Source organism: Mycteria americana, chromosome 1 (assembly GCF_035582795.1).
Source record: "Mycteria americana isolate JAX WOST 10 ecotype Jacksonville Zoo and Gardens chromosome 1, USCA_MyAme_1.0, whole genome shotgun sequence".
Lineage (NCBI taxonomy): Eukaryota > Metazoa > Chordata > Aves > Ciconiiformes > Ciconiidae > Mycteria > Mycteria americana.
Window position 1 is genome coordinate 130583602 of NC_134365.1, and position 26748 is coordinate 130610349.

General features: G+C 35.7%; 1 protein-coding gene across 8 annotated transcripts in view; it reads left to right on the top strand.

Moving 5' to 3' along the window:
- Positions 1-26748, top strand: part of DMD (dystrophin) — a 1157417-nt gene that overhangs the window by 961557 nt on the left and 169112 nt on the right. For all 8 annotated transcript variants that reach the window (XM_075520648.1, XM_075520634.1, XM_075520658.1 and 5 more), the window contains 3 exons: positions 1823-1943; positions 2618-2886; positions 24376-24522. In XM_075520648.1, the coding sequence (XP_075376763.1) occupies positions 1823-1943; positions 2618-2886; positions 24376-24522 (537 nt within the window). The remainder of the gene's footprint in view (positions 1-1822; positions 1944-2617; positions 2887-24375; positions 24523-26748) is intronic.

The window sequence follows — 26748 nt, forward strand, 5'->3', positions numbered from 1 at the left end:
CATAAAATTAAAATTTTTTACTTTGTTGTTTCCTTCAAGAAAGCACACTTTGCTAAAGGGTTTTCCTAATTCACAATTACAAACCTTATGGTCAGTTCTTGACCACTTAATAAAAAGTTTATTTAAATATTTTTAGTAGAATAATGTAGCCATTTCCTTAAGTTTACTTTCCTGAAATGTATTAAGAATTTTTTACCTGTGAGTGCTGGTATTGTAAAATGCAGGTGTGATTCTCATTATTAGTTCTGTTAGGTATTTCCTGTACAGAGCATTTCATATCAAATATAATTCAAGGTATAATGAACTTTTTAATACTGAATTTATAATCTTTCATTAGTTTGCATAGAAACCCAAATTTTGTTTAATAATTAATTTAACTGAATTGGTGAATTTATTATGTTAGAAGCCTATCTAATGCCTGTGTTGCAAAAAGAATTTTCTAATCCCTGGAGTAAAATATCTGTTTTCCACTCACGGCATATGGCTCTCCTTTTTGCAGTATTGTGTTTTGTGTTACACTGCACTATAATTATCTGCATATTTTACCTCTATGCTACTTGAAAACAGTATGCGTTCAATATTATTTCATAAATAGAGAAGAAAATGTTGAAATAAAACAGTTGTAATGACCATTTAGATAAATTCAATACAACATGCAAAAGACGCAATGCAATGTGCAACCCGCAGGCCAGGTTTCATCTGCATTTTTGTGTGGTGAACATTTGGATTCAGATTAATGGAATCTTAAATTCTCTTTAACAACAACAAAAAATCCCCCAACAAAACAAACAAAAAACCTGAGATATGTATACTTTCAGTAGCCTACCAAAACTTCAAATACCAACCTTGAGAATCTTCTGCATGGTCATTTTAAAAGCAGGGAATAGAAGAGAGATAGTAAAAGGAGCTGTTGCTGGAGGAAGAAATATGGAAATAGGAAAGAGGAAGAGGAAAGGTAAGAAAGGAGACAGGTGCAAAAAGCATAACAGGAAAGGAAGAGATGAAAGGGAGAAATACAGCTGATCTGAAAAGGAGCAGAACGTACCATCGAGCAATGTTAAATGTAAAGATATGGAAACTGATAATAAATACTGATTAAAGCAACTAGGAATTAACTATTTCATAAGGACTACTTTCTGCCCTTTAATTTTTACTCATACATGCCTACATCTAGGCTAGACTGTATTTTTGAATTTTCACCTTGGCCTTGATTCTACATTTCAGAAATCTCAGTTCATGTAATTTTGGGAGAGATGCATCTACACCACTACTAGAAGAGAGTGTTACAATTTAGTATATTGGATTTTTTTTTTGTTACTAATTGTTAGGGGTTAACATGTCAATATCCATAGGTCCTTATGGGTTTTTTTTCATGATATAACAGTTGCCAGCAGCAGTAGCAAAGTGGTAGCTGTGAGACATATTGGATTTTCCTTCGTATTCTGGTAAATCTTGCTTTCAAGAACCATTAGCTATGCTGGTATGGTCCAATACAGAGCCACCTGAAGCCTTGCCCCTTACAGCTCAGTTTTGGAGTTGACCCTGATGTTAATCAACAAAAGGGATCCCTCTCTCAGTGAAAATTTGATCAGCAACCTTGGGTACTTTGCCGCATGCTGGCAGTACATTTGCTCCTTTGAATACAATCTGATTTCAGGTTAAGCAAAAGCTGATTCTCTCTTTTACATTTTTTTTGTAGCTACTTGTAATACACACATGGAAGCTGTTGTTGGAAATTTTGTTCTTAAATTGACAAAAACAGGAGCTAGCACTCAGTATTTCATTATATATCCACTTACAATAATGTTGTTTCATCTCTCAGACTTTCAAGAGGGAGCTGAAAACAAAAGAACCTGTTATCAGGAGTGCACTTGAGACCGTGCGAATCTTCTTAGCAGAGCAGCCTGTGGAGGGACTGGAGAAGCTCTACCCAGAACCAAGAGGTAATTGAAGAAAGAGCAGTGTAGTAACACGTTGCTGGAAAGATCAGTGATGATCAGCGATGATTAAATAAATTCTGCCAGCCGCTGTGAAAGCATCCCTTTTACACTCCACGCTGAATGTCAGTATTCAGAAACTAAGCTAAAAATATAGATGAAAGCAACCCTTAGCGATTCTTCTGAACACTGTGGCACTAAATAGACATGCATATTTATAAGCAGATTTTGAAAATGGCTTTAAACCTTCAGGACCTGTCTACAACGATAGGCCCATTTGAGGTCTGAAATCTGCAATTTCACGTAAAGTTCAATTTGTAGTCTCAGTAATTTGGAAGCTCCCAAATCCGCTCAATTGCAGCAAAAGATTCACAGTGATTAATATTTATATATGTGCAGAACTATTTTGCTGAATCAGGACACAGTTGATAAACTTTTAGCTAAACATTGCATTTTTAAAAATGCCTTTATGTACTTAAATACATATTTTGATGATCTGTATGGTGGCAAGATTTAAATTTGTTAAGAGATTTTCAAATGAGAATACATTAATAAAGTAAATTTCACAGGTGTCTTTGGTTATGAATAGCTTCTTACTGAGCTTTGAAGTTACACAGATGGCAATTATTTCTCTTCTAAGACAGAATATGTCTTAAAAGCCTCTTGACTTTCACATTTAGAGCTGTCACCTGAGGAAAGGGCCCACAATGTCACTAAACTTCTCCAAAGGCAAGCAGATGAAGTCAGAACTGAGTGGGATAAGCTGAATCTACAGTCTGCTGATTGGCAAAAGAAGATAGATGATGCTCTTGAAAGACTGCAGGGCCTTCAACAGGCAATGGATGAACTGGACCTGAAACTACGCCAGGCTGAAGTGTTCAAGGGATCCTGGCAGCCAGTGGGGGATCTGCTAATTGACTCTCTGCAGGATCACTTAGAAAAAGTCAAGGTATGTGTCAGTATATCAGTATTTCCGACTATAAAATAATTGGCTTGTTCATTGTATGAATCCCCAAATCAGGGATTATCTTTTAAAATGAGAAATTGATAGCTTTGTATCATAGTGATTTATATTAAAAAAAAAAAAATTACGTACGTATAAAGAGTTTTATAATTTTTGCCATTAAAATGGAATTGAATCAACAGTGAGAATGTATATTGTTAACATGGGTAAAAAGCACTACAGGAATGTGCAAATATCCTCAGCACACTCACTGTTAATTCAGGAGATGCAGAGTTAACAGTAAAGAAAGCAAAATAGAATAGATAGGAGAATATATGATAAAAGTATAGAAAATTAATTCTGTTCTTTATTATACTTTCTAAGTATGAGGAGTACATAATTGTGTCTATACTTTTAGAGTAGAATTTAAAGAATTTAAAATATATGGTTTTATTGTTGTTTTGGCATGATGGTGGTATTTGCGATCTGTTTTATTTGATAACTAGGCCTCATAACATAAGATAGTTAAAAAAAGAACCACAACACTGGAAAAACTGTCGTTATTTTGTATAACCTAATGCTTATCTACTTTCAAGGGTTGTTTCATAAAATCATTGCTTACTGAGAAACTCATGAGGACTTGTCCTCTTTCAGCATGACCGCCATGGCCAGACTTTATAAATACTACAGGATTCCTTCAGCTAGAGCACAACAGAGGCAGTTGCCATTTTGATAAGAACAAAGTGCCTCTGTTCCATTCACATAAATGGGAATCATCAGTCATTTTGAAAGAGACCTGAGCTGACTGTTATTTTCCCTAGTAGAACATTAGGATCTAAGAAAGAGGAAATAGAATGACTAATGGCAAGAAAAAATGCCTTTAAAAATCAAATGTAGTTTATAAAGAAAAAAAAGTCCATGAGTTTTAATCACACAGAAAGTTTAATAAGTGTCCTGTACAAATATTATACAAGACAAATTAAGTACTTGGTAGCTGATGAACAGTTAGCTGCAAATTTGTTTGTCTTCATTTAAATTCATAAATGAATAGAAGAGATCTATTTATAAATTCTCAGAAAGTGCCTTCTATTATAGCCATGGATTTTTTTGTGATTTTGAAGAAGATATTCCAAACAGAAACACTGATTCCCTGATATTACTGGAAAACAAAGCAAGTCACTCAATTCTAAAGCTGTGACCATAACTGTTGACTCCATAATTATAGTGCTGAATCCTGTTACAATTTTAAAAAAAAAAAAAAAAAATCCATCCTAGAGGACATAATAACAAATTCTAATAACAAGACAAAATAGAAATCTTAACACTTCTGAAAATCCAGAGGTACTATCAATTGGTAGATGTCTGTTTTTATTCTTTCTGAAGTCTTAATATTAGGGCCAGACAGAAACCAAGACTTCTGTTTCAAGATTTAAAATTAGATGCTACCACCTACCCCCTGATTTTTATCTCATTTGTACCATATTTACTGAAAATATTTATGAATATAGGCTATCATAAGACCATGCCATAAGATTATCAGCTAAATTATAAAATTATCATAGAATAGAATTCTATGATTCTAAATGGTAAATGAAAAAAACATACAGAATATGTTCATATCCTTATAAGCTGTAACTTTTCATTTCACATATAGCAATTATAGTCTGCTAGATGCACACACATGGCAATATTGTGCTTTTACCACCTTCTAAGTGATCATAATTAGCTTAGGTAGTATAAGAACACAATAGGCCAAAAGCTGAATAATATTAACTGTGTGAGTAGTACAATAATTGTCCCAAAATGTGCTGTTTAGAATGTATGTATTGCTCTAACGAGATGTAATTCCAACATAAATACTGAAGACAAATGCATGTACTAACTAGGCAATGTAAGCTTGTTTGTGAAATTAATAACTACTAAGAAAGCTACAATTGTGTCTGCAATTTGAAGGGCTGTATAAAACGGTATGTTTTTAGGTTTTGTAGGTTTTATCTCAGTTATTCGTATTTATGACATTCATATTTTTTCTTAGAGTGAAATCTATTTTAGAAAAGTTGTAAATCAAGACCAATAATTTATGTAATAATTTATGTAAAACAGAGCATATAAATCCTTAAAAAGTTTCAAGTTTGCATTTGCTACATGTGAACTGGCTAGACTATAAAAACTTTGATCCTGATCCTTTATATCCTTAGCATATCTACCTAAAGTGTACAAATATTTAAAATATACTCACAGCCCTAGCCTTAATTGCTGGGTTTAATTTTTCAAAACCTAAAAAAGAGGGTGTAATGTAAATATATTATTTGTGACAGGAGCAATAAGACATGATTTAAGCCCATTTTTATGTTGAATATATTTGTTGGATAGTAAGGTCATTTCTGATTTACTCCCTGTCTTGATAAGTTTAGATGTAACCATTATTACTACCTCAGTAATAATGATAAAATTTAGTCAGTTTTTCTCTCTCCACACTCCCCCCACCCCGCCCTGCCTTATTTTGTTTAAATGAGACCCAAACAATCAGGAAGCTATTTTTTTGTTTCATTTCCACAGCTATCAAAGATGGAAGAGAAAGATTATATTTTGGCTACTTTTGTACAAGAAATTAAAGCAAATCTAGGCCTTTCTACAAAATGTAACGCATATTTGTTGTCTTCATAAGACTTTAACAACTACATAAAATAAACTTTCAATAACAGTATTATATTCATAGTTACTTGTAAACAAAATTGTTGCTTTGAGAGGAAATTAGTTACTAAAAGAATCGCTAGTCCAATGCCTGAAAGTCTTAATAAGATTAAGAAAGCTGATATGGGAACATTTACGAAAAAGAGAATGTAGAATTGACTCAAAGCATTAGCCAGTTGAGCAGCAGTGTCTACTTTACGTGTGCTACAGAAATGAAGAACATCATTCCTAGTCTAAAGTGGAGGTCCGATGATAGGAAGGTTGAAGGGGCAAGAGAGATTTCTGGTAGAGGGACAAGTGGAGGGAGGGGGAAGAAAGCTCCAACCTGCTCAGCACTGAACTGATTCCTCCTACATCCTAGTTACCTCTTCCCGTCTACAGGCCCAGTCCTTAGCTCCAAAACTGCAGTAATTCCCCCAAAGTGCTGTATGCATATGAGAATGGAAAATGAGCTAAAAGCTGTTGTGTAATTCCTAATGTGCAATTTTAAAACTTACCTTATAATATTCGAGATTGGGAGAATCACTCGGACATTTGACTCAGCTCTGCAGATTTTAGATGTCTTTGATGTCTGTATTTGGCCTGTAAAGCTGGTTTAAAACACGCCTGGTTACTACTGTTTTCTTCGTGCTCCTCTTAGTAATTGATTCACTGAAAGGTTACATACTTTTCCTTTGCAAATGTTTCAATTAAAAATTTGTTGAAGAAGACACAAGTTATATAGCCTTTAGTTAAAAGTTATTAGTAAACAATAAGTTTTTTCTTTATAAATTATATTATCATCCAAACATTATCAAATTGATATATTATACATCTCTCATCCTTGCTCTGTTTTTTATGATGTGTATCACAATGACTGATGATACTACAGTGTGAGGGAGAGGACCTATTACTCTCTATACATCTAAGCACCCCAAGCACCTTCTGAGCGGATCTTTGAAATATTGGTCACATGTGATTGCATTTCTTGCAAATCCTTCTCCTAATCGGGATCGCAGTAGTCTTCCCAAACCTAAGTTGATGAATAACTTCCTAGGGAATGACTTTACCCAGCGCCATTTGTCACTGTTCTCTTTAGTTATAGTTGCTAGAGCTCTTAAGGTCGTGGTGTAACGTTGAACTCACACAAAATAACTGATCCTTGATCAGTATTATTGGATTATTATTACAGATCCTTGATCTGTGTTAATGTACTAATTGCTATTCATCTCTGATTCTGAGGACAAGAGGTAGTTTCACACACCTACCCCAAAGAATGCAACCTAGACTACAGATGATCTGTAGTCAAAATATTCTTCAGACTTGTCTGCTGTCCTCTGTTATTCTCCCTTTTTTCTTCTCATATGAGTGATCTTATCTGCAGACTGAAATATAACTTACTGTTTTAATAACACACATTCTTTCTCTCTCTCTCTTCCAAGCATACCTTTCTGTCCATTAAAATCCAAACCATCATTTAACTGTCTTAAATTCAGTTCAAGCCCAAATGAATCTATTAAATGTCCCCTAATATCCATTGGCTGATCATTTTGATTGTAGCTAAAATCATATTTTAGACATGACCTGGGATTTCTACTTCTCTCTGCAGCAAATTCAACAGATGCTTTCTTCTGCAATCACTAACAAAAGTTGCTCCTTTTCATCAGAGTGCCTGGAACACTTAGGGTCACATGAGACCACCACTCAGTTTTTATATTAAGCTTTTCCTGATATGCAATTGATATGTAATCATACCTGCCTCATCTGTTTGGTATCTTATTCAAAGACCCATTCCGGGAATTGGCAGCAGAGCCACTTTGCCTCTCTTTCTTCCCAAAAGACTCCCCTTTGCTCCGTACGAACCAAAACCTTGGTGATGGTTAGGCTGCTCGTGTGCCACAATCACTACATGTCATGCTGATACCTTCTCCCTGTTTTGTTGTCTGTCTGTAGACATCTGCTGAGAAATACTAATAGGAATTAGTAGCCTTAGGAAGTTTTAGATTTTGATACTTTTACACTCTGAAAAATTATTTTTTAAACTAGAAGCCACTATTTGGGGATGTTGTGCACAGAATTTTGTGACTGAGAAGGTAATTTTAACGGTGTGGTTTATCTGTTACTAAAGGTAGTTCAGCTACTCCAACACACTTAGGAGAGCACAATGCAAAGCATTTTCTTATGCCAGTGATATTCTACCGTATCACTAGTGGCATATAACTGCTTCAGTTTTATGTCATACACAACACTGTAAGTGAACAGCAGAGCCTCTAGACTCCATGGGGGATATAACTCCTTTCTGATATTTTTTTTAACCACTGTAAAATAAAATTAAAAAATGATCAAGAATAGGCAGTAGTGTCTGTGATTTCTCTAGTTTAAAATAAAAGTGCGTACCTCAAGAACACCTGCCAAATAAAAGCTGAATTGTGTAGTCCTATTTTCAATTAACTCCATTCTGTTATAGAATGATTTGTTCTCCTTCATTGTCACATAAAGAGGGCACCTTGACTCAATATGATGATTGTTAACTGTAAAAAGCAGAACAGAATTTAGTGACATAAGTCTTGATTTTCCTGTGAGCAGTTTTCACAAAAGTCTTAAGCTTCCTTCTTAAGAACTGGTGGTTGTTCTTGCAGATTCACTTTTGCAGTTATGAATAAAGCAGTTACATGGAAAGACTATGAACTTTGCATATAGATTATGGATTTTAATGTATTTAATGTAACAAGTGTATTCACAAAGGCTGTAAGTATTCTTTTAAATTCTTTTGTCACAGCCTATTTACAGCTTTAATACAATTTCTACTAAGTATTTTCTACAAAATTGTGAAACAAAAGGCAATGAGAAATTCATGAGTACTGCATAAGTAACCCTTTTTTCTGAGATGTCAGGCCTGAATTATATGCTGTTTATTTCAGACTGTCCTTAGCATAATTGACAGTTGTAGCCAATTGTATGTCAGTGACAAATGTTCACTAGAAAGTGTCAGCCTGAAACTTCTTTCTAATTTGTAAACTGAACAGAGTTTGCAATTATGCATGAATCAGAAATGAACTGATCTGCCATCATCTACTCCAAAATGACTTTCTATCTGCACTCAATCCTTTTGTCCCTAATCATCTCTTCTCTACATGAGACAAAAAGTAAGACAAGCCCTTAAGATAATTAGCTAAATTCCAGTTGTGTTAATATGTGGCCATAGAAAGAAAAGAAATAGATTTGGCAAGGTTAAAATACCATAGTATTACAAACACTCTAATGCTAAATCAGCAACCTCAATTACCGGACGATGAATGAGCATAGGCACTTCATTTAAAGGAAAAAAAAAAAAAGAAAAAAGCCTTATATATTCTTCTGTACTTCATTTTGGTACTGTTGAGCTACTGCTGTGCTGAAAAGAGGTATTTCAGAAAAGTGGACTCTTACAACGCTATTATGGGGGACCTGTGCTGACAGCTGCCTACAGTGGAGATTCTGAGAGCAAAGCAAGTTGTTGAATTTCTAATTTGTGTTCTCATTCATAGAAAAAAAAAATCTACCAAAAACATTTGAAATGCTTAGGTAATTGATAATTTTCTATCCTTTCTGAAGAAAGAATTATTTTTGTAAGGAATTATTAGGGGTCACGTACAGGAAAATTAATGAATGACACCTAACAAAAAGACAATAGCGCACATTCATCCCCTCCTAGCAATGGAGATGTATACTGGACATGAAGAAATCAGTTTTAAATAGATCAATAGAAACTATGCAAGAAATAATTACCTGGAAGATGTATTGAATAACCAGGAATTCCAGCCAGCTAGATATCAATAGCAGTACTAGGTCCCTGTTAAAGCAAATTGTGGTCAGATTGTCATGTGATGCCTATGTTCCTGTTAATTTTTTGCTAACATAAAATTAAACTATGTATTAAGTTAAGCTAGCAGAGCTCATGCAGTCCAGTCTGTAAAGTAAAATGACATTACACATACAGCAACTTTTGAGATCTTTTTAATTCCCCTTCTTTACTGATAGACTCTATGTTCCTTAAAAAAAAAAAAAGGCAAACCAAAAAAAAAAAACCAACAACAAAAGACAATATTTGTTTTTCGTATAGAGGTCTGAATTTATATCAACAACAAATTACTGCTATTTGGAAGTAAATTAACTTGCCTGGTATTCTGAACAAACTTTTCTTCCACTTTTGTAATTTTTTCACATTGCCTCGATATCTTCCTGCATTATTCCAAGCCCAACCCATTTTTTGCTTCAAATTTCTACCATGCGTAATCACTTTTTTTTTCATGTGCAACACTGATTGGTTTCACTGCTGTTACAGAAATTTGAGGAGAAAATTTCTATTTAGCAGAGTTTGCAGCAGGCAAGCCTACAGAAGTCAGTGGCCCTAACGTATTGTTTCAGCAGTTTCAGTACTCATAGACTAGGATGTATTTTGACAATTTACAAGCATTACTCCCCAGTATAGCTATACTCCCTATTATTCTTAGATTTAAAAACACCAAAAATACTCAAGCATTCCATATGCAGAATTTTAGAGTATGAACTAAGATTTGATTAAGTATTTTTAAGTTGTTTGTACAATTGAAAGATGACAGCATCCATTGGTTGTCAGCTGAACAGGAAACTATTTGCGCTCAGTGTAGGAGATGGAAGTATTAATGTTTTCTTCAGACTGCAACTGAAGTAATTACTGTTACAAATGCTTCTCAAGTTTACCATTTCATACATATGTCATTCTGTGATAGAATCATGCAATAATTATTTATGATATCTCCTTAGACTACTTTGAAATGCATATACATTTTTTCAGTTTAATTTGAAGCCAGCTGTCACCACCAAAGTCTATAATCAATCTGAATTAAATTGTCCTATTTCCATTAGTAAGTCTCTTAATAAGTTCTGTGCTGGACTCTGTGATTTTTTTAAAACTAATTCATACAGAATAGCCTCCTAATTCATTTGCCAGCTTTCCAAAACCCAAAAAGTCATCCCTGAGAAAATTAGAGAGGATCTCTGTAAACAGCTTTTGTGTGTGTGAAATATTTGTAGACTAGAGATTGTTCTAAGTAAAATACTATAAAAGGAGGAGATGATCTAATGGCATTCTAGAGGACTTTAAGGTTTTAAACATAAATACGGTCAATAAAAACAGAATTTACAAAATGGCAAAAACCCTTCACTGACTGTTTTACTGCTAATATAAACTAAAACATCAGTAGAGTATATCAGAACATAATAAACTTTATTTTAAAATTAACCAAAATCTTATTTAAATTCACTGGAACACTGACATCCTACAGATGTCCTTATTATATATAATGTTTTTGTGAATGTAAAAGCTTGTGGAGTTTGCTATGATGAAAGCAATAGTTGAAGTTTGTTGAATTTGTTAACAGGTCAACTTTCAGGATGTTGTAAACTATCAAAGACACTTCAACTAACGACATTACCTAATTGCTTGTACAGCCTGGTATATCGTTTTGACCTGGTTTTAAATGTAGTTTTATACAACAGAGAATTTAGTAGGGTTGTTTGGTTGTCACTATTGGAGGCAAGTTTAATTTTCTAAGGTTTATTTTAAATATGAAATTGAGTTAAAAAAACATGGAGTCCTTCATCACATAGTTGTACCAGCTGAAGTTAGTTCTGCTATGCTTCTTAGCTTGTAGGAGATGAAAGTTACTCAGTTGTGTCCTGTGGTCTCTTAAACTCATTTTAACAGCTTATGAATCAATTTATTTTCTCACATGAAAAGAAATATATTCATAAGTGGTTATTTGATATGTAGTAGTCATGTACTTGCAACTGATACAAATTTAATCTAAAAGTCTCATCTGCCTTATGTTGTTGCTATGTAATCAGTCACATAAGATTGGAGAGTTTGTTATGGCAATAACTATGGCAATGGCCCATATCTAAGCCCATTTTAAATACCTGACACAAAGCATCATTCCTTCTGCTGACTCCTTTTGCAATCAGCTATACATTGCTGATCTCATATTTAGATGCTACCCCTTTAATCATAATGACTGTTTTATGGAGACTAGATTACATAGGTTTTTTGTCTATATCAAGCTACCTATTTTAAGGGAGAGTACACAATCTTTTTTACATAGGACTAATAGAAAATGATGAGCAGGCAGAGAAGTGAAATCTTATAGTCGTCTTTTACAATTCAGACTGCCCTGGACCATACTGCTTATTGGGAAACAGTAGCATCATTGAGATACAGAACCCTTAATGTTGCTCTGCTAACAAAGAACAAATAAAAATGAGTATTCTTTAATTAACTTTTTTTGGAATCACAACAACTGATGTGAGAAACAGCCTCTTGAAGACCATTTTGCTTTCCACCTGGGAAAGCGCTGCACCAGATTTCACCCGATTTGCACCAGATTTGTGTTAATTGTATTAACACAATTATTAATAGAACAGATTAACTATTTTCTCTTTGATTAAGGACCTTTGGGCTAAATAATACTCCTAACTTTTCCCTGACAGTAAGTGCAGAAAAATTCCTGAACTCTAAAGAAGAAAAAAAGGTGACCAGTAAAAAGTGGAAATCTTTTCTACCTCCGACCCAGTTTGGTAGAACATACTATTATTAGATCAACAGATTTCATTTACAGCCAACTTTTTCCCTGTATGAACTCACCCTGCTGATTTCAGTGGGAGCTCAACACGCACATCTGCAGGCAGAATTTGACTTTTTAAGTATTGGTAATCTCTGATCTTGGTTTCTGATAGCCTGCTGAGAGAGCTGACTAATACATGTATAAAGACTTGACTGTCGTTTTATGCCTCTGAAGTTCAGAATTGAGGTCAGACCAGAACATTTTTAAGAGATTGCTCTTTATCAGTTTAGCAGAAATAAGAATGGGACTTGAGCTTTTAGAAGGAGAATTAAACATTAATGTTTAAGTACCTAAGTGGCATGGTTATTGCAGGGACTCTAGCTTTTAACATGGCATTTTGTTTTAAGTTTGCCGTATAAACACAGCGCATATAGATATTAGTCTGATGATCAAGTATTATCATTCCTGGACATGACATGAAATCAAAGATGCTCTTGAACTGTTGTGATTCTGTTCAAAAGTCTTCTTTCTCTAATAACCTGGAAATGTAAATATTTATCCAAGGGGAAAAAAAATACAATGCGAGTAACACTTTTCTTTTTACCGTGGGACTTTATTCAGGCTTTCCTAAGTGAGTGTGGCTCAGGGCGGTGGGTGGCCAAAGGTAGAAAAAGTATATCCAAGAAGTATTTATAACAGAAATCTGGTCTGCTATATATAGTCTGCTATTGAAACATTTCTACGTAAAGCAAAAGGACATACCAGAAGTGAATATATAACCAGAGACATGTATGTTCAGTGAGACACGAGAGGAGAGAAAATGGAGAAGGAGTGCTAGAAATGAATTTTAATGTTGTCTGCTTTCTGTGAGGAGGCAATTTTTTCCATGAAGAGAAGTCTGCCAGTATTATGTTTTTAATGAAATCTTTTCTTAAAACATTGACTTTCCTATTCCTGGAAATGCATTTTGGTGTTGTAACTATCAAGTGTGCAGATTCTGTAATGATAATGTTACTATGACATGGGCAAATCAGTGAGCAAAATAAAATCAATTTATCAAGCTTATATGCTGCTACACAGTAATTATTTAGGGACTGCTCAAAGTAGGGAGTGCAATGAATGTTAGATTGCCTGGGATGTTTATCAGTGACCCATTGCGCTATACTTTTCTCATGTTAATCTTTATATATTTAAAGCCTAATAGAGTTTTATTTCATTTTTTTTGTCCAAGGTTAACCCATAATAAAACCTTATAATTGCTACTTAGCACTTTTATAGAGCTTCCCATGTTCCACATAGTATGGGTTAATCATCTCAGCTTCTTTCTGAGACTGCAATAGAAGTAGTATTATCCCCAATTTACAAATAGGGCAATTGAATCAGTGAAACTAATTTGTCCAGGCAGCGGTGCCACTTAAATTATTTTTAGTCTCTCTAGCTTTTACCTGCAAATTGTTTTATTTTAGTTGGGTTCGATTATCCAGAGGACTAAGAATGACAATTTTCATCGGTTTCAGCAGAAGCCACAGCTACTCATTTCCCAGAGCCGCAGCCTGCTCTCCCTCCAGATGTGGCAGGGCAGCCTGCCACCCAGAAGGGTTTCAGCCTGAATGTCTGGGAAGGGGGGCACTGCTCCCGATGCAATTTCCCAGCCTGTGCCTGGTGCTGCTATAAAAACCCTAGACCTGTTTCATTTTTTAAGTTTTATTTAACTGTCTCCTTGTCAGCATTTTCTTTTAGTATTCTTTCTTCCTAAATTAGCTTAAAAAGTAAATTGTTCTCGCTTGTGTTCTACTAAAATTTACTGTTAGAACTGAATTCCCTTGTCTGGCATTGTTGAAGGGTGTTCTTATTAGATGTAAGAAGTCTAGGAATTTCCACCTCGAGATTTTGACTTGGGGTTTCAGCAGTGCCCCCTCCCCACACATCATACAGTGGTGGTGAAAAGGTGAAGATGGGAATTACAATATTAATTTGAGAATTGGAAAACATAGCTTTCACCAAAACACTTGAACAGCCCATCTGACCTGCATTCTTCTGGAGGTTAGAGAGTGGATGGACTTTAACAACTCCTTTTGGCGTTAAGCTCTATGAAAAACTTTGTTCCCCTTGCTAGAGATAGTAATTTTCAACTTTATGAGACTAAACATTATGAAATATTTACATGGTAAATTTAAAGACATGTTGGCATATTGTAAGTAAACATGATCTTTCATGTTGGGGAGAGGACAAAATAAAGATTTATTTTAAAATTAAAATAAAGATCTGTATACGCTTTTTGTTAGAAAAGACAGGAGGAGTTTCTGAAGCTTCTTGTCTGAATTGTTTTAGTGTTGTTTTAGTGTTTAGTTTTATGCTGCTTTACAGCACAATAGAGATTTACTTTGTGGTAACTATTTTTGAGGGCAAGGAGAACTCCTGTGAGTCTCTAGTACCTGCAAGAGATTTTGGTAAGGAACACTGGTTATTCAACCTTTTATGTTTGTATATATCTAATATACATTGTTCACAAGTTAACTAATAGAGGTAGATAATGTGTCATTAATGGTTTAAAACCAGGTTTGGCTGAGGCTCCACAACCTAAGTATATATCTCTTTTCAGGTACTTTTAGCTTTAATAATGCTGAATGAAACCATACTAAAAGAAAAATTTCCTTTGTAAAAATTCCTTTATATTTTCTGTGTCCTTCATGTAGTGTGTGTTAGACTTTCAGATGACACTTTGAAATGCTTCAAGTTACTTTCAGTTCCTAGGCTCTTCATCTCTTGATTGCCAGATTGGCTTCTTGGTTGCAAAGTAACTGAGTAACTGACTTTGTTTACATGGGAAAATTGGTGCAGAACTGTTTATGAACACTTTAGCAGGGATGGGCTCTGCCATGTCATGGTTATAGTTGTTCTAGTAGAGTGAATTACAAGCTAAATTTGCTCATTTGCTTTTCCCCCTCCATGGAGGAGAACACAGTTTCAAAATAAATGGCAAGGCAGTAGCATAGGTCGTATCTGTTCAGGGATCACAAAACTGCATATCAGCTGTTGATTTAAAAAAAAAAAAAAAACAAAAACAACCAAACAAGAATTCATAGTAACAAAGTGATATGTGTTTCAGCATATGTGCATCTATTTATTAGTGTGCTTCTGTTTATTAAATTAGACATCCTAATAATTAATTTTTTTCCCTGATATAACATTGCTACAAATCATAGCTTTTTCCCTTTAAAGTTCAGAAAAGAAGAAAATTAATACCTGGCATTAGTTCATTTTTCATTTGTTCTACTCAAATTTTAATATCCTTATTTTTAAGGAAATACTGAGCTCATCTTCCAAATTCTAGGAAATAACTTTTGAAAAATGTAATTTTTTATCAGATTCAGAAATACAGAATTCAGAATAGGATAGGACTTAAAGGGCATTTGATTTTCTTTCTCCGCTGATGTCTTCTATCTGAACTATTTTTATCCCAGAAGAGGATTTATATTCTACTCTAGTGCATTCTTGCATGGTCATTTCTAAGTTTATAAAAATATGTAGGATGGAAAAATCAAATCAGCTAAAATCCATTTTGTTTCAACACCGCCTGTCCCCAGGAGCACTAGAATCAAATAAAAATACAGTGTGAGTTTAAAAGGAGGCTAAGTGTAGCATATTGAGCTAGCAGCTGACAGTCCCAGGTTTCAATGAAATTTGAATCAGAATACACTAAACCCATCAGAGAAGAAATGGACTCATTTTGAATGAAAAAGGTGGACACTCTTAAACTGTCCTGGGTAGAATATGCCAGTTTGTTCCACCTTGTACAGTTTTAAATATAAAACCTGAAGATACACTCTGGCCCATGAAATACTTCTCCACTTGGACACTAAGGGAGCTGAGGTAGAGAAGTGTCAGCGCTGGGAACCTGCTGCGGCCCAGGTGTAGGACGGCTGCTCACCTTACTGTGCAAATGGGTCCTGCTCTGATTTAGCTGCAGCTGCTGCTGGTATAAAAAAAACCCACAACACAAATTCATCTGACACAGGAGAGCTTTTCTCCCTAAGCCATGTCATATTTTCATCATGGTGCCAGATGTCCTTTCCTGTCTCTTTCACCGGCTATGAGAATAGAGGTTTAACATAGACCTGTGCTAGCGGGAGACTCTTCTATATGAGGGAATTCTTCAAGAAAATGCCAGGCTGGCATGAGGCCACCGCCTTGTATAAGTGCCGCTCACGGACCAGGGTAACAGACTTTCTTTGCAGGCACAGTTGGCCTTTTCTTGAACTCTGCTTCATGTTAAGTGTCAGAAACATCCATGCTGGAACATCTAAGGGGATAGACTTTTCATGCTCATAATTCTGGACATAAATAGGTCCTGATGGGTTGCAGCCACAAGTGCTGAATGAGTTGGCAGATGTTATTGCGAGGCCACTCTCAATTGTCTTAGAAAGACATTTGGCAACAGGGAGAGATTCCTGATATGTTTTAAATTCCTTGGGTTGAGGCTTGTAAAAAATGAACTTCAGTGAAAGAGGATGCTATCTACCAAAGTCTTGCATTTTCTATCTCTGGGAGAAACTAGTTTTGGGATCAATTTTGATTTCCCATGTTGTGCTCAAAGCAAACCTATATAGTGTTCAAATCAAAGCCTGCTGTTGCTATAATTGCCAGTCCCTAAAATCTGAGAAGGAAAAGTAGAGACCACACCAAATTCCCTTTAACATCTTAGGTATCTGTGGCTGTTTCATCCATAACCAAAAAGATAGAGACTCATTTCCAGAAGCTAGTGTTGAACATCTAAAGTATTTGGTGCATTGGTGAAATTAACTGTGTCTCCTTTAAATTCTCTTTCCAACAAGAGAAGGGTATTACTCTATATATACTGCTGAAATTCATGGTCCCTCCTTCCATGACTATGGGAAATGTTAATGAGTCTTGATCTTTACTAATGTGTTCAGGATGAGGGCAATATAGTTGGAAAGCAATATTACACTATAGTTGTAGCGTAATTGTTTATACATGGTCTCACAGAGATTTTTCTAAACTTGTAAACATAAGTCCAAATGTTGCTAAGGCTACATGAAGGACAAAAGTAACACAAAAAATGAATCTGCTCCCAAGGTATTTTTCACAACAGAAATATTTCAGATAAGTAGCAGCCAATTAGAATAGTGACTGTATTTTAAATCATAATTGAACAGCTCAATTACTTGTTTTAACTTTGGGATTGAACAACTGTGTAACAATTGCAAATAAGTAATTATTAGATGGTATTTGTTTACAATTTTTAAGATAAATACAGCTAAACTCAGTCTCAGTACTACTGAGGTATATATAAGAATATATGACTTCGTATGTGCATGCAGTTATTTTCCTCTTATCAGTGTGGTGAATGCTAAGCAACAATGATTTCTCGCTCTCAATACAGCTGCATAATTGCTATTTGTTCTGACAAGGCACTGAGGTTTTCTGTACTGGACTACATCTAAACATATACGGTAGGTGTTGGGATCAGTAGGAACAAACCCAGTAGGAGTAAACAATTTTAATGACCCACTGACATTTTACAGTAGCAAACAATAAATAAAAGCCAGCCTCTATTTTAATTTTTCTCTGTGCATAAGCAACAAGTACTGTTCTGAGAATACACTTCCTCTTCAGGGTGTATTTTCCAAGTGGCATAGTGGGATTTAGTCACACCATTCCATTAACTCCACTGGGACAGAAGTTACAGGCACTTGATTTAATTTTGGTTGGATTTCTGAATTCTGTGTTTGACTTGTTAGTGGGCTGTTGTACATGTGGCTGAGGGAGGGAGGGGTTAAGAAATGGAAAATGTGCATTGTAGAGTCAATATTCCTTCTTTTCATTTATGAATTTTGCGATGGAAACTCCCTGAAGCTAGCAAAGTATATAATATCTCTATTGTTATTGAAATAAGCTTGTTTACTATTTATTTACTCTTCCACTCAAATGATTCATGAATTTCCTTTCAGATTTCATGGAACTGATTTATGGATCCTAAAAAAAAGAACCCAAAAAAACCCTTTTCATGGCATTGACAAAAGCCATCTCCCTTTGCTGAATCTTTAAATATAAAGACTTAGACTTTTCTTATTTTATCTCTCTTCTGAACATTGGGCAGCCTTCCAAAGAGGAAGTCAGTGCTCTTCTATGTGTTAGGGATCACTAAATAAAAGAAAGAAAGGAAAAAAACCCACCAATATGGCATGTGAAATGTGGAAGGAAGGACATCTTAAAAAACCCTAATCATATTTAAACAAATCATCAAATTTTCATTAGTAGAGTTGGTATTCTGGAAGGAGGTGAGGGCTTTTACAACCTGGGAACAGGATACCCAAAGCACAAGCAAATTTAATGGAAAACATGCAGAAAAGGACCTGCAAATAATTTGGGGGGGCTTAGCCTGCATAGTCTAAAATGTGTAAAAAACCAATCTGCAATTACAGACACTAGCCTAAAATCCTTTTGGATTTGAAGTTCCAGCTTTAAATAGAAAATATGTAACGTTAGGAAACACCAAGAGGATAACCGGTAAGGAAGAGATTTGGCTTGGTACTCAGCAGTGCAAGTTCAAAACATTGCTATCATAATAGAGATCATTATGAACTAAAGGTCAGCATCTCTGCAGGGACAAAAAATAACCCAAAAAATCCACCACAGCAATGTTCAGTTTTCAGAAAGGGAGCTACACACAGATGAGGAAGCCTGCTGAAAAGGAACCAAAAGGGCAAAGTATGTGAAGACAGCAGAGAGACGCTACAATGGAAACTGAAAACAAGTCCATACCGTCAAAATGGACTCTTATAAGACCTAGAAAGGTGGGGTGGCTAAAGAAAAGAATAACGAAAGGTATTTGAAGCAAAAATACATAGAACAAATTGTCATGATTAAGAACGCCAAATCCCCAGAACCAGATGACTCTTTGGTCAAGTGTTCTAATGGGAGTATAAAATAGCTGTAACTATTAACAGTATTTTGTTGTTTAAAATTAGTTTTTTATAAGGAATGGAAGAGGGCAGATGTGGTGATAGTTTTTAAATAGTGCATCTAGTCAGGCCTGTGGACCTACAGACCAGGAAATCTGGGGAAGAATACACTGTAGAAGAGACAGCAACATAGCTTTTGTAAAAGTAGGTGTGCCTTACATCTCCCAGTGTGCCTTGAAGGAAACATGAACATAGCGATAAGGAGGTATATGCCATTCGGCGTTCTACAAGGGTTTTAAGAAGGTCTTTCAGCAAAGAAACTAAGTTCCTGTGGGATAACAGAGAAGGTCTTCATGTGGATAAATAACCAATTATCTGATTATTTCCTGTAAAAGATGGAAAACAAAAGGCAGAGGTCAGTTTTCCCAACAACGGAGATGACTGTGCTCCAGAAGGTCTGCTCTGTCCAGCATGTACATAAATGAGCTGGAAAGGAAAATTAATAATGCAGTGGCACATCTTGCTGATGATACAAACCTATTCAAAGTACTTAAGATGAGGACAGATTGCAAACAGCTATATAAAAACCTCACAGTGCTGACTGGCAGCAAAGTGATGGCAGATGAAATTGAGTGTTGATAAATCTCAAGCAAAGCATGTGGCAAAAGCTATCCCAACTTTACATGCACAGTAATGAGCTCTCCTTTAGCCCTTTTAAACATTCCTTTAGCACTCATGAAAGAGGTCTTGGAATCATAACAGACAGTCCTCTGAAAACATCACATCAATACTCGGGACTGTTTAGAAAGTCAAATGAAATGCTAGGAATTACTGAAAAAGCAGAAAATATCATGATGCCATGGTTTAAGCCCCTGTTGTACCCGTATCATGTATATCGTAGGCAGTGTTTTGGATGCCCAATCTAAAAAAGATTATGGCAGATTAGATAAAAGGTATGGCAAGCTCCTATACAAGGACAGAACAAATGGAGTAGGAGTTTGTCTTGTGTAATTTCACATCTGCCTGGTAGCTGTCTGCATGTGAGCTAGTTGCCTAGGCTATAGTCAATGAAAATCTGCTCATTTCAGTTGTTGCAATTCAGAATGTGATTCATGCCATCCTATAGTAAAACCTTACGTTATGTTCAACTCCTGGTTTTGATTAGCTGTTGAATATAAAGGGACCATATGGCAACTTGCTTAGATGTAAATACCTTATAGATATCCACGTTTAATTGAGTATATCTCGATCTTTGTATCTTAAACATGGAAGAAAGAAAAAATATGACGGAGGGCTTGTAGAATCTGCAACGGCACAAAGAAAGTCCATTAGGAATGGTTGATCACTGTCTCTCATGACCTAAGAATTAGGGACCGTCTCAAGCGATAGGTTTAAAAAAAGGCAAAAAAGAGGTGGTTCTTCAACCTAAATATTGATCTTATCATAGGGTATTTTGGATGGTAAAAGCCTATGTTAGTTCAAAAGTCAAGTAGATAATTTCATGGAAGATGAATCCATCAAGATCTGATTGACATAGAAATACAGCTTCTGGCTCCAGAATCTCTGAGACCCAAATTGCTGAGCTGGAAGAGTACAGCAAGGAGCAGGGAAGCTGCTGCTTTCCCTTACCTTCTTCCCTAAGCAGTTGTATTGGCTACTATCAGACAAGGGACTGGGCAAGATGAGCTTTTCATCTGACTGATTATGGCCATGGTATGTTCTAGACTTTTCATATTTGTCTGGTTAAGGTGTCTGTGATATGTGTCTTCTAGAGTTCTTGCTAATTTTCCAAGGCGTTTTAAAATATTTTCTAACAGGACTGTACGGATCATTTAAAATCCAATCTACCACCTACAGTATCCCATACCATTGAAATTCTTTCTTGCGTAAAGACAGTTATAATGAAGATAATTTGGGGCTGTTTCTCCTATCACTGTTCACACTGAGAAGTCATTTACATACTGAGCAATTTAATTGGTTCAAATAGGTCTCCTTCTGGTAGTGGTACACTACTCGCCCTGTATATTTGTTTTTAAATTACCAACAATATAGTTCTCTAAATTTTTCTGATACGAACTTATACATACTGATATGTATAATATTTTTTTATGCAGAAGGAAAAAAATTAGAAAAATGAATCAGTCTTATACTATACAAACTGATTATTAAAAATATAAATATTTCTGTAAAACATTTCAATCATACCGATGAAAATCACAATCCAGTAGAAATTCTAAATTTCTGCTTCTACAGATGATGAGTACTGTAGAAGATATAGAAATTATTGCTATTTATTAAACTTGTTTGAACACTTGTTGAAAAAAAAAAAAGAACTCACACTGAATTTCACTTACTCTAAAGCAAAAACCTAGCTCTAGACTCATGTTTGTTGACTGGTCGCCTGGTTGTCTCTGATAAACTGTTGCTTAACACAGCCTTATAGTCGCTGACCTTTTTAATCATACAATATCATATACCAAATCCTTCTATGGATAATTTTTTCTTTTCTGTCTACAGTTTTTAATTCTAAGCTTACTGGCATTACTTAGATAGCTGTGCATTGACTAGCATTCTTTTGTTGTTGTTGCAGTTTCTTATGGTTTGATTTGTCTAACTAATAAGAAATGATGCTTTTTAAATTCAGGCTTAGTAATAAAAGAATACAGAATATCAAATTTAAAGATGGTGAAAAAGCTGTTGTATTTTGTATGTTGGAAAATTAGCATAATGCTGCAAAAATCAGTATCTTTGCAGGAGAAAAAAGCAATTAATAAAGACATCAACTGAAGAGGGGGCAGAAGATAAGTTTTATTTTTTACTTACATATGTATTTCTATGATTTGATTTCTTTTCTTGTGACTTGCTTCTGTGCCTTAGCCTTTCTGCTCTGTAAAATAACTTAGAGTCAAAAAACGTGTTGACTAATTATGATCTTCTGTTTCACCTTAATTTAGGTTGTGTGATTTACCTAATCATTTATGTCAATCTTCAAGTGAGACCAGTACTTTCAAGTCAACATCGCAGATGCAAATACTTGGTCTGAAATCAGTCAGATGTTTATGTATATGTTTACAAACAAGTGATTTATAAGCTTAGGCCTGTGTGCTTTGCCTAAGCAATGAAGTTTTCAATCAAAGCCTGATCCTATTGCCATACAAATTAATAGAAAATTAACTTGGTTTAATGCAGGAACTGCATTAAAGTGCATTGTAGTGTGGAAACTGATCTTTGCATCCATTGATCTGCATTTATTCTATCAGTGTTTTCTATTTTATATAGATATATTTATTATATATAATTTTTACTTATATATCATTTTAATTATATATGTAATAATATATATAAAATATATACACATGTATATTTATATTTATAGACAACGTAGGCATTGGTAATACTAGCAGAGAGGTGTTCTCTGATCTTGGAAACCAAGTAACACTGGAGGAACAGAGCTGACCATCCCAAGTACAAGCCACAGAGTCATGGCCAAGGACCTTGGGCCACTGAAACTAACAGATCACAGAAAAAAGCAGTAAAATAACTATTTGCAAGTGAAGTGTTCACACAATGGTATATCTATCTCTTCAGTCTTTGAGGCCTTTACCTTACAAGAACAAGTTTCTATTTTTAAAGCATGTTGTTTGTTCTCTGAACTCAGTACTAACTCAAATGATCAGGGTAAGCACATATATAACTCTGTGGGATAAAACCAGACATGTGAGCTCTTTTCCTTTTCTTTGTATCACAGACCTTGCTCTACACTACACTGTAAATCAGTATTCTCTCCAGTAATGTCAGTTGTGTTCCAGTGGTATAAAACTGGTGAAATGGAGAAGTCAACTGTTCTGTCATGAACTTGATGTATGCCTCTTCTCTCACATCGTGGCACTTGCATCATTCTCTGTGCTTTCCTTTACAAAATGCGCATCACTCCTGATTGTGTATTTTACAGATTTATTGTTATCACCGTACATGAGTGCCACTTAAGTCAGTCTAACTCCTTATGTTGTAGGGTAATTTAACATAATTAGCGGAAGTCAAGTCTGGTTTTGAAAGACATTTGAGGAACAATTTTTCAGTGATGTTTACCTTTAGTGCAGTTCATGGCATTCTAATGTCTATGAATGTCTTCATACTATGTACTCTTAAGGTTCCCTGAGATACTGGATGGGCTTTTTTGACCTTTTTTGCATCACATGTTGATGAAATGATTACTAGGCAATAATTTCAGGTTATTTGATGATCTAAAATGAGATGCAGACCACATGTGGTCTATATTAAAAATGCTGAAAGGAGCTAGAAAGCAAGACTAATATAGCAAGTAAATTATCCTGCCTTTGTGTGCAGACATCACATGGCAATAAAAAGTGCTCCTAAAAATGACAGAATTTGTCCCTTAGAAATGGCTCATTGTTACATTTTGACATACTTTATCATGTTAAAGATTCATAAATGTCTCCTTAGAAAAGATAGATATGGAACAGTGGAAGATCTGCATAGAGATTCCTCTCTTCAATAGAGTCATGGTGCCCTGAAATTATCTGAATTTACTCAGATGCATCATGGAAGCAGCATCATCATCATCTTGTTGCTTTTAAAATCAAGAAACTTCTAACTAGCAGCTTCTGGTTTTCACATACATTACTGAAATTATTAGCTAGACTGCTCTTATGGATAGTTTTAAAGGTTATCTTACAAGATACAGTATTTTATTTTTTCTGAAATATGAGTCATGTAGGCCAGTTTGGGATTCATAGCAAAAAAGTGTGGGTTTTTGGTTTTGTTTTTTTTGGTTGTTGTTCTTCCCATTACTAACCTTTTATTTGTAACACACAAGATACCCAGGGTAAGATCATGGCCTTAGTGAGGTCTGTAATAGTTTTATCATTGCTTCTCTTCTTTAATTTGTTGTAATTGGGAACAGAAGTCTTCCTCTGTTTTCATGTGTTAAACAGCCCTTATCGCTCCCGTACACCCCGAGGAACACATGCTACACGCACATCAAGGATGAGGCGGGAGAGAAGCATGCTCTGCAGCGCACATCCCAGGGGGTGTGCTGGTTAGAGATTTGGCTTAACTGGCCAAAAATTGCTATGAAGGTCCCAACTTTATATCACCTTCTGAAATGCTGGGCCTTACCCTTGAGACCTAAAGTCCATATGAAGTTATATAAAAAGACTGTTAACTGTATCATGACCAGTACACTCCTTCCTTTCAGCTTGACATGGAATGCCTTTACATTACTAATCAGCTGGTGGCAGAGCCAATAGTTTTTGAAGTTAGTGCTTATCTTTATTTATATTTATTTCACACAGGTTTATCGAGCAGAAATTGTACCCCTTAAAGAAAAGGTGCATCAAGTCAATGAGCTTGCTCACCGGTTCACCCCCTCTGATATTCAGCTCTCCCAGTACAATCTCAGCTGTGTGGAAGACCTGAACACAAGGTGGAAGGTGCTACAGGTACATTTCCTATGACTTTTTCCTTTATGCTGCATTTAAGTAAATATTTGTTATTTCTGTGTGCTTGTTTTTCCCTCTGGAATAGCACCAAAGGTGTACTAAGGAATGAAAGAGGAAGCAGACTTTCAGTAATGGTGTCTCTATGAGAAAATAGGAGTTAAAGCTGATGCTGTATTTTCAGATGTTTCCAAATACTTTATCCAGTAGAAATCGGGCAACCCAGTTTTTCATACAGTTAAAGTTCTCATACAGTTAAAATACTTAAGTTTGTTTACCTTTTAATATTAATATTTAGCAATTCTTGCTGCCAAATATATCACGTCATCATTTCTTTTGACCGGCTTATCCATGTTTTACAGATATTTTTGTAGTGTATATGGAAGATTCACTTTAAGACAGTTACTTCTGCTGCTTCATTCCTTTTACTTTTGTTTAAATAATTTTCAGGAGCAGCAGCTTTAAATAAACTCCTCATGGGCAGATTAATGATTCTGTGCAGTGGAACCTTTAAAGTCACACCTGTAGAATCAATTATAAACTTACAAGGCATTACATGCATTCAGGTAATTAGCAGGATTTGATACTGCAAGTAAAGCTGTTCAGAAAGGGATTTTATAAATTGAGCTCTAATGCAGGAAAAATATTAAGATATATTATGAAATTAAGGTGAACATCAACTATAAGTTATAAATATTGAAAAATTTACAAATTATTTAGATTTTTTTGTTTACATATTTATCACTTAAATTTTGGATTATTTTGTGTTAGCTTGTGATAAAGACTTCAAATACATATACTTTTTCCAAAATGCACTGTATCTTAGCTTAGAATTTTAAGAACAATGTGCATGAGAGAGCATATGTAAGCATGCGTACACTGGTATATGGTGATGTAGGTCCCACAGCAGGGGAGTAATGTTATGATTAAATGAAGGTAAATTCAATTAAATTAACTTCATTAAGTCCTGGATTTTACTCACTATTTTATTTTTTGTTCCATCACTGCTGCACATTTTGAAATTCTGTCATTGTATTTACTTTAATACATTGACAAAATGTAGAAGTATGGAGGTTAATAAAGAATTTTGCCTTCATTGTAAAAACCAAACATTAGCAATGGGCAAAAATGAACCAATTCCCTCTTGTCCTACATACAGATAACAGATCATAGTGCTGTCAACTCTAATAGTCAGTAAGAGGTTATTGCTTCTTTATTGCTTCTCCAGAAGAAATCTCACAGTTCTGTGACATCTCCAGTTTACCACAGTTCATGCAAATATTAACAGGAAATTCTTTTTTTTTCTTTTTCCTAAATCAGCAGTTTGCAGTGAGTGACAATTGCTGATTGAGTTAACAAATTTGCTATGATTCATTGAAAAATGCCTTATTTCACTAAGAAAATGCTTAACTAAGTTCTAGTGGTTTGCTGAAATACTTCAGCTTCACTAACCTGATCTCCTTCTGTGACAAGGTGACCTGCTTAGTGGAGGAGGGAAAGGCTGTGGATGTCGTCTACCTAGACTTTAGTAAAGCCTTTGACACGGTTTCCCACAGCATTCTCCTGGAGAAACTGGCTGCTCATGGCTTGGATGGGTGTACTCTTCGCTGGGTAAAGAACTGGCTGGATGGCTGGGCCCAGAGAGTGGTGGTGAATGGAGTTAAATCCAGTTGGTGGCCGGTCACAAGCGGTGTTCCCCAGGGCTCAGTACTGGGGCCAGTTCTGTTTAATATCTTTATCAATGATCTGGATGAGGGGATCGAGTGCGACCTCAGTAAGTTTGCAGATGACACCAAACTGGGCGGGAGTGTCAACCTGCTTGAGGGTAGGAAGGCTCTGCAGAGGGATCTGGACAGGCTGGATCGATGGGCTGGGGCCAGTTGTATGAGCTTCAACAAGGCCACGTGCCAGGTCCTGCACTTGGGCCACAGCAACCCCATGCAACGCTACAGGCTTGGGGAAGAGTGGCTGGAAAGCTGCACGGTGGAAAAGGACCTGAGGGTGTTGGTCGACAGCCGCCTGAATATGAGCCAGCAGTGTGCCCAGGTGGCCAAGAAGGCAAATAGCATCCTGGCTTGTATCAGGAATAGCGTGGCCAGCAGGACTAGGGAAGTGATCGTCCCCCTGTACTCGGCACTGGTGAGGCCGCACCTCGAATACTGTGTTCAGTTTTGGGCCCCTCGCTACAAGAGAGACATTGAGGTGCTGGAGCGTGTGCAGAGAAGGGCA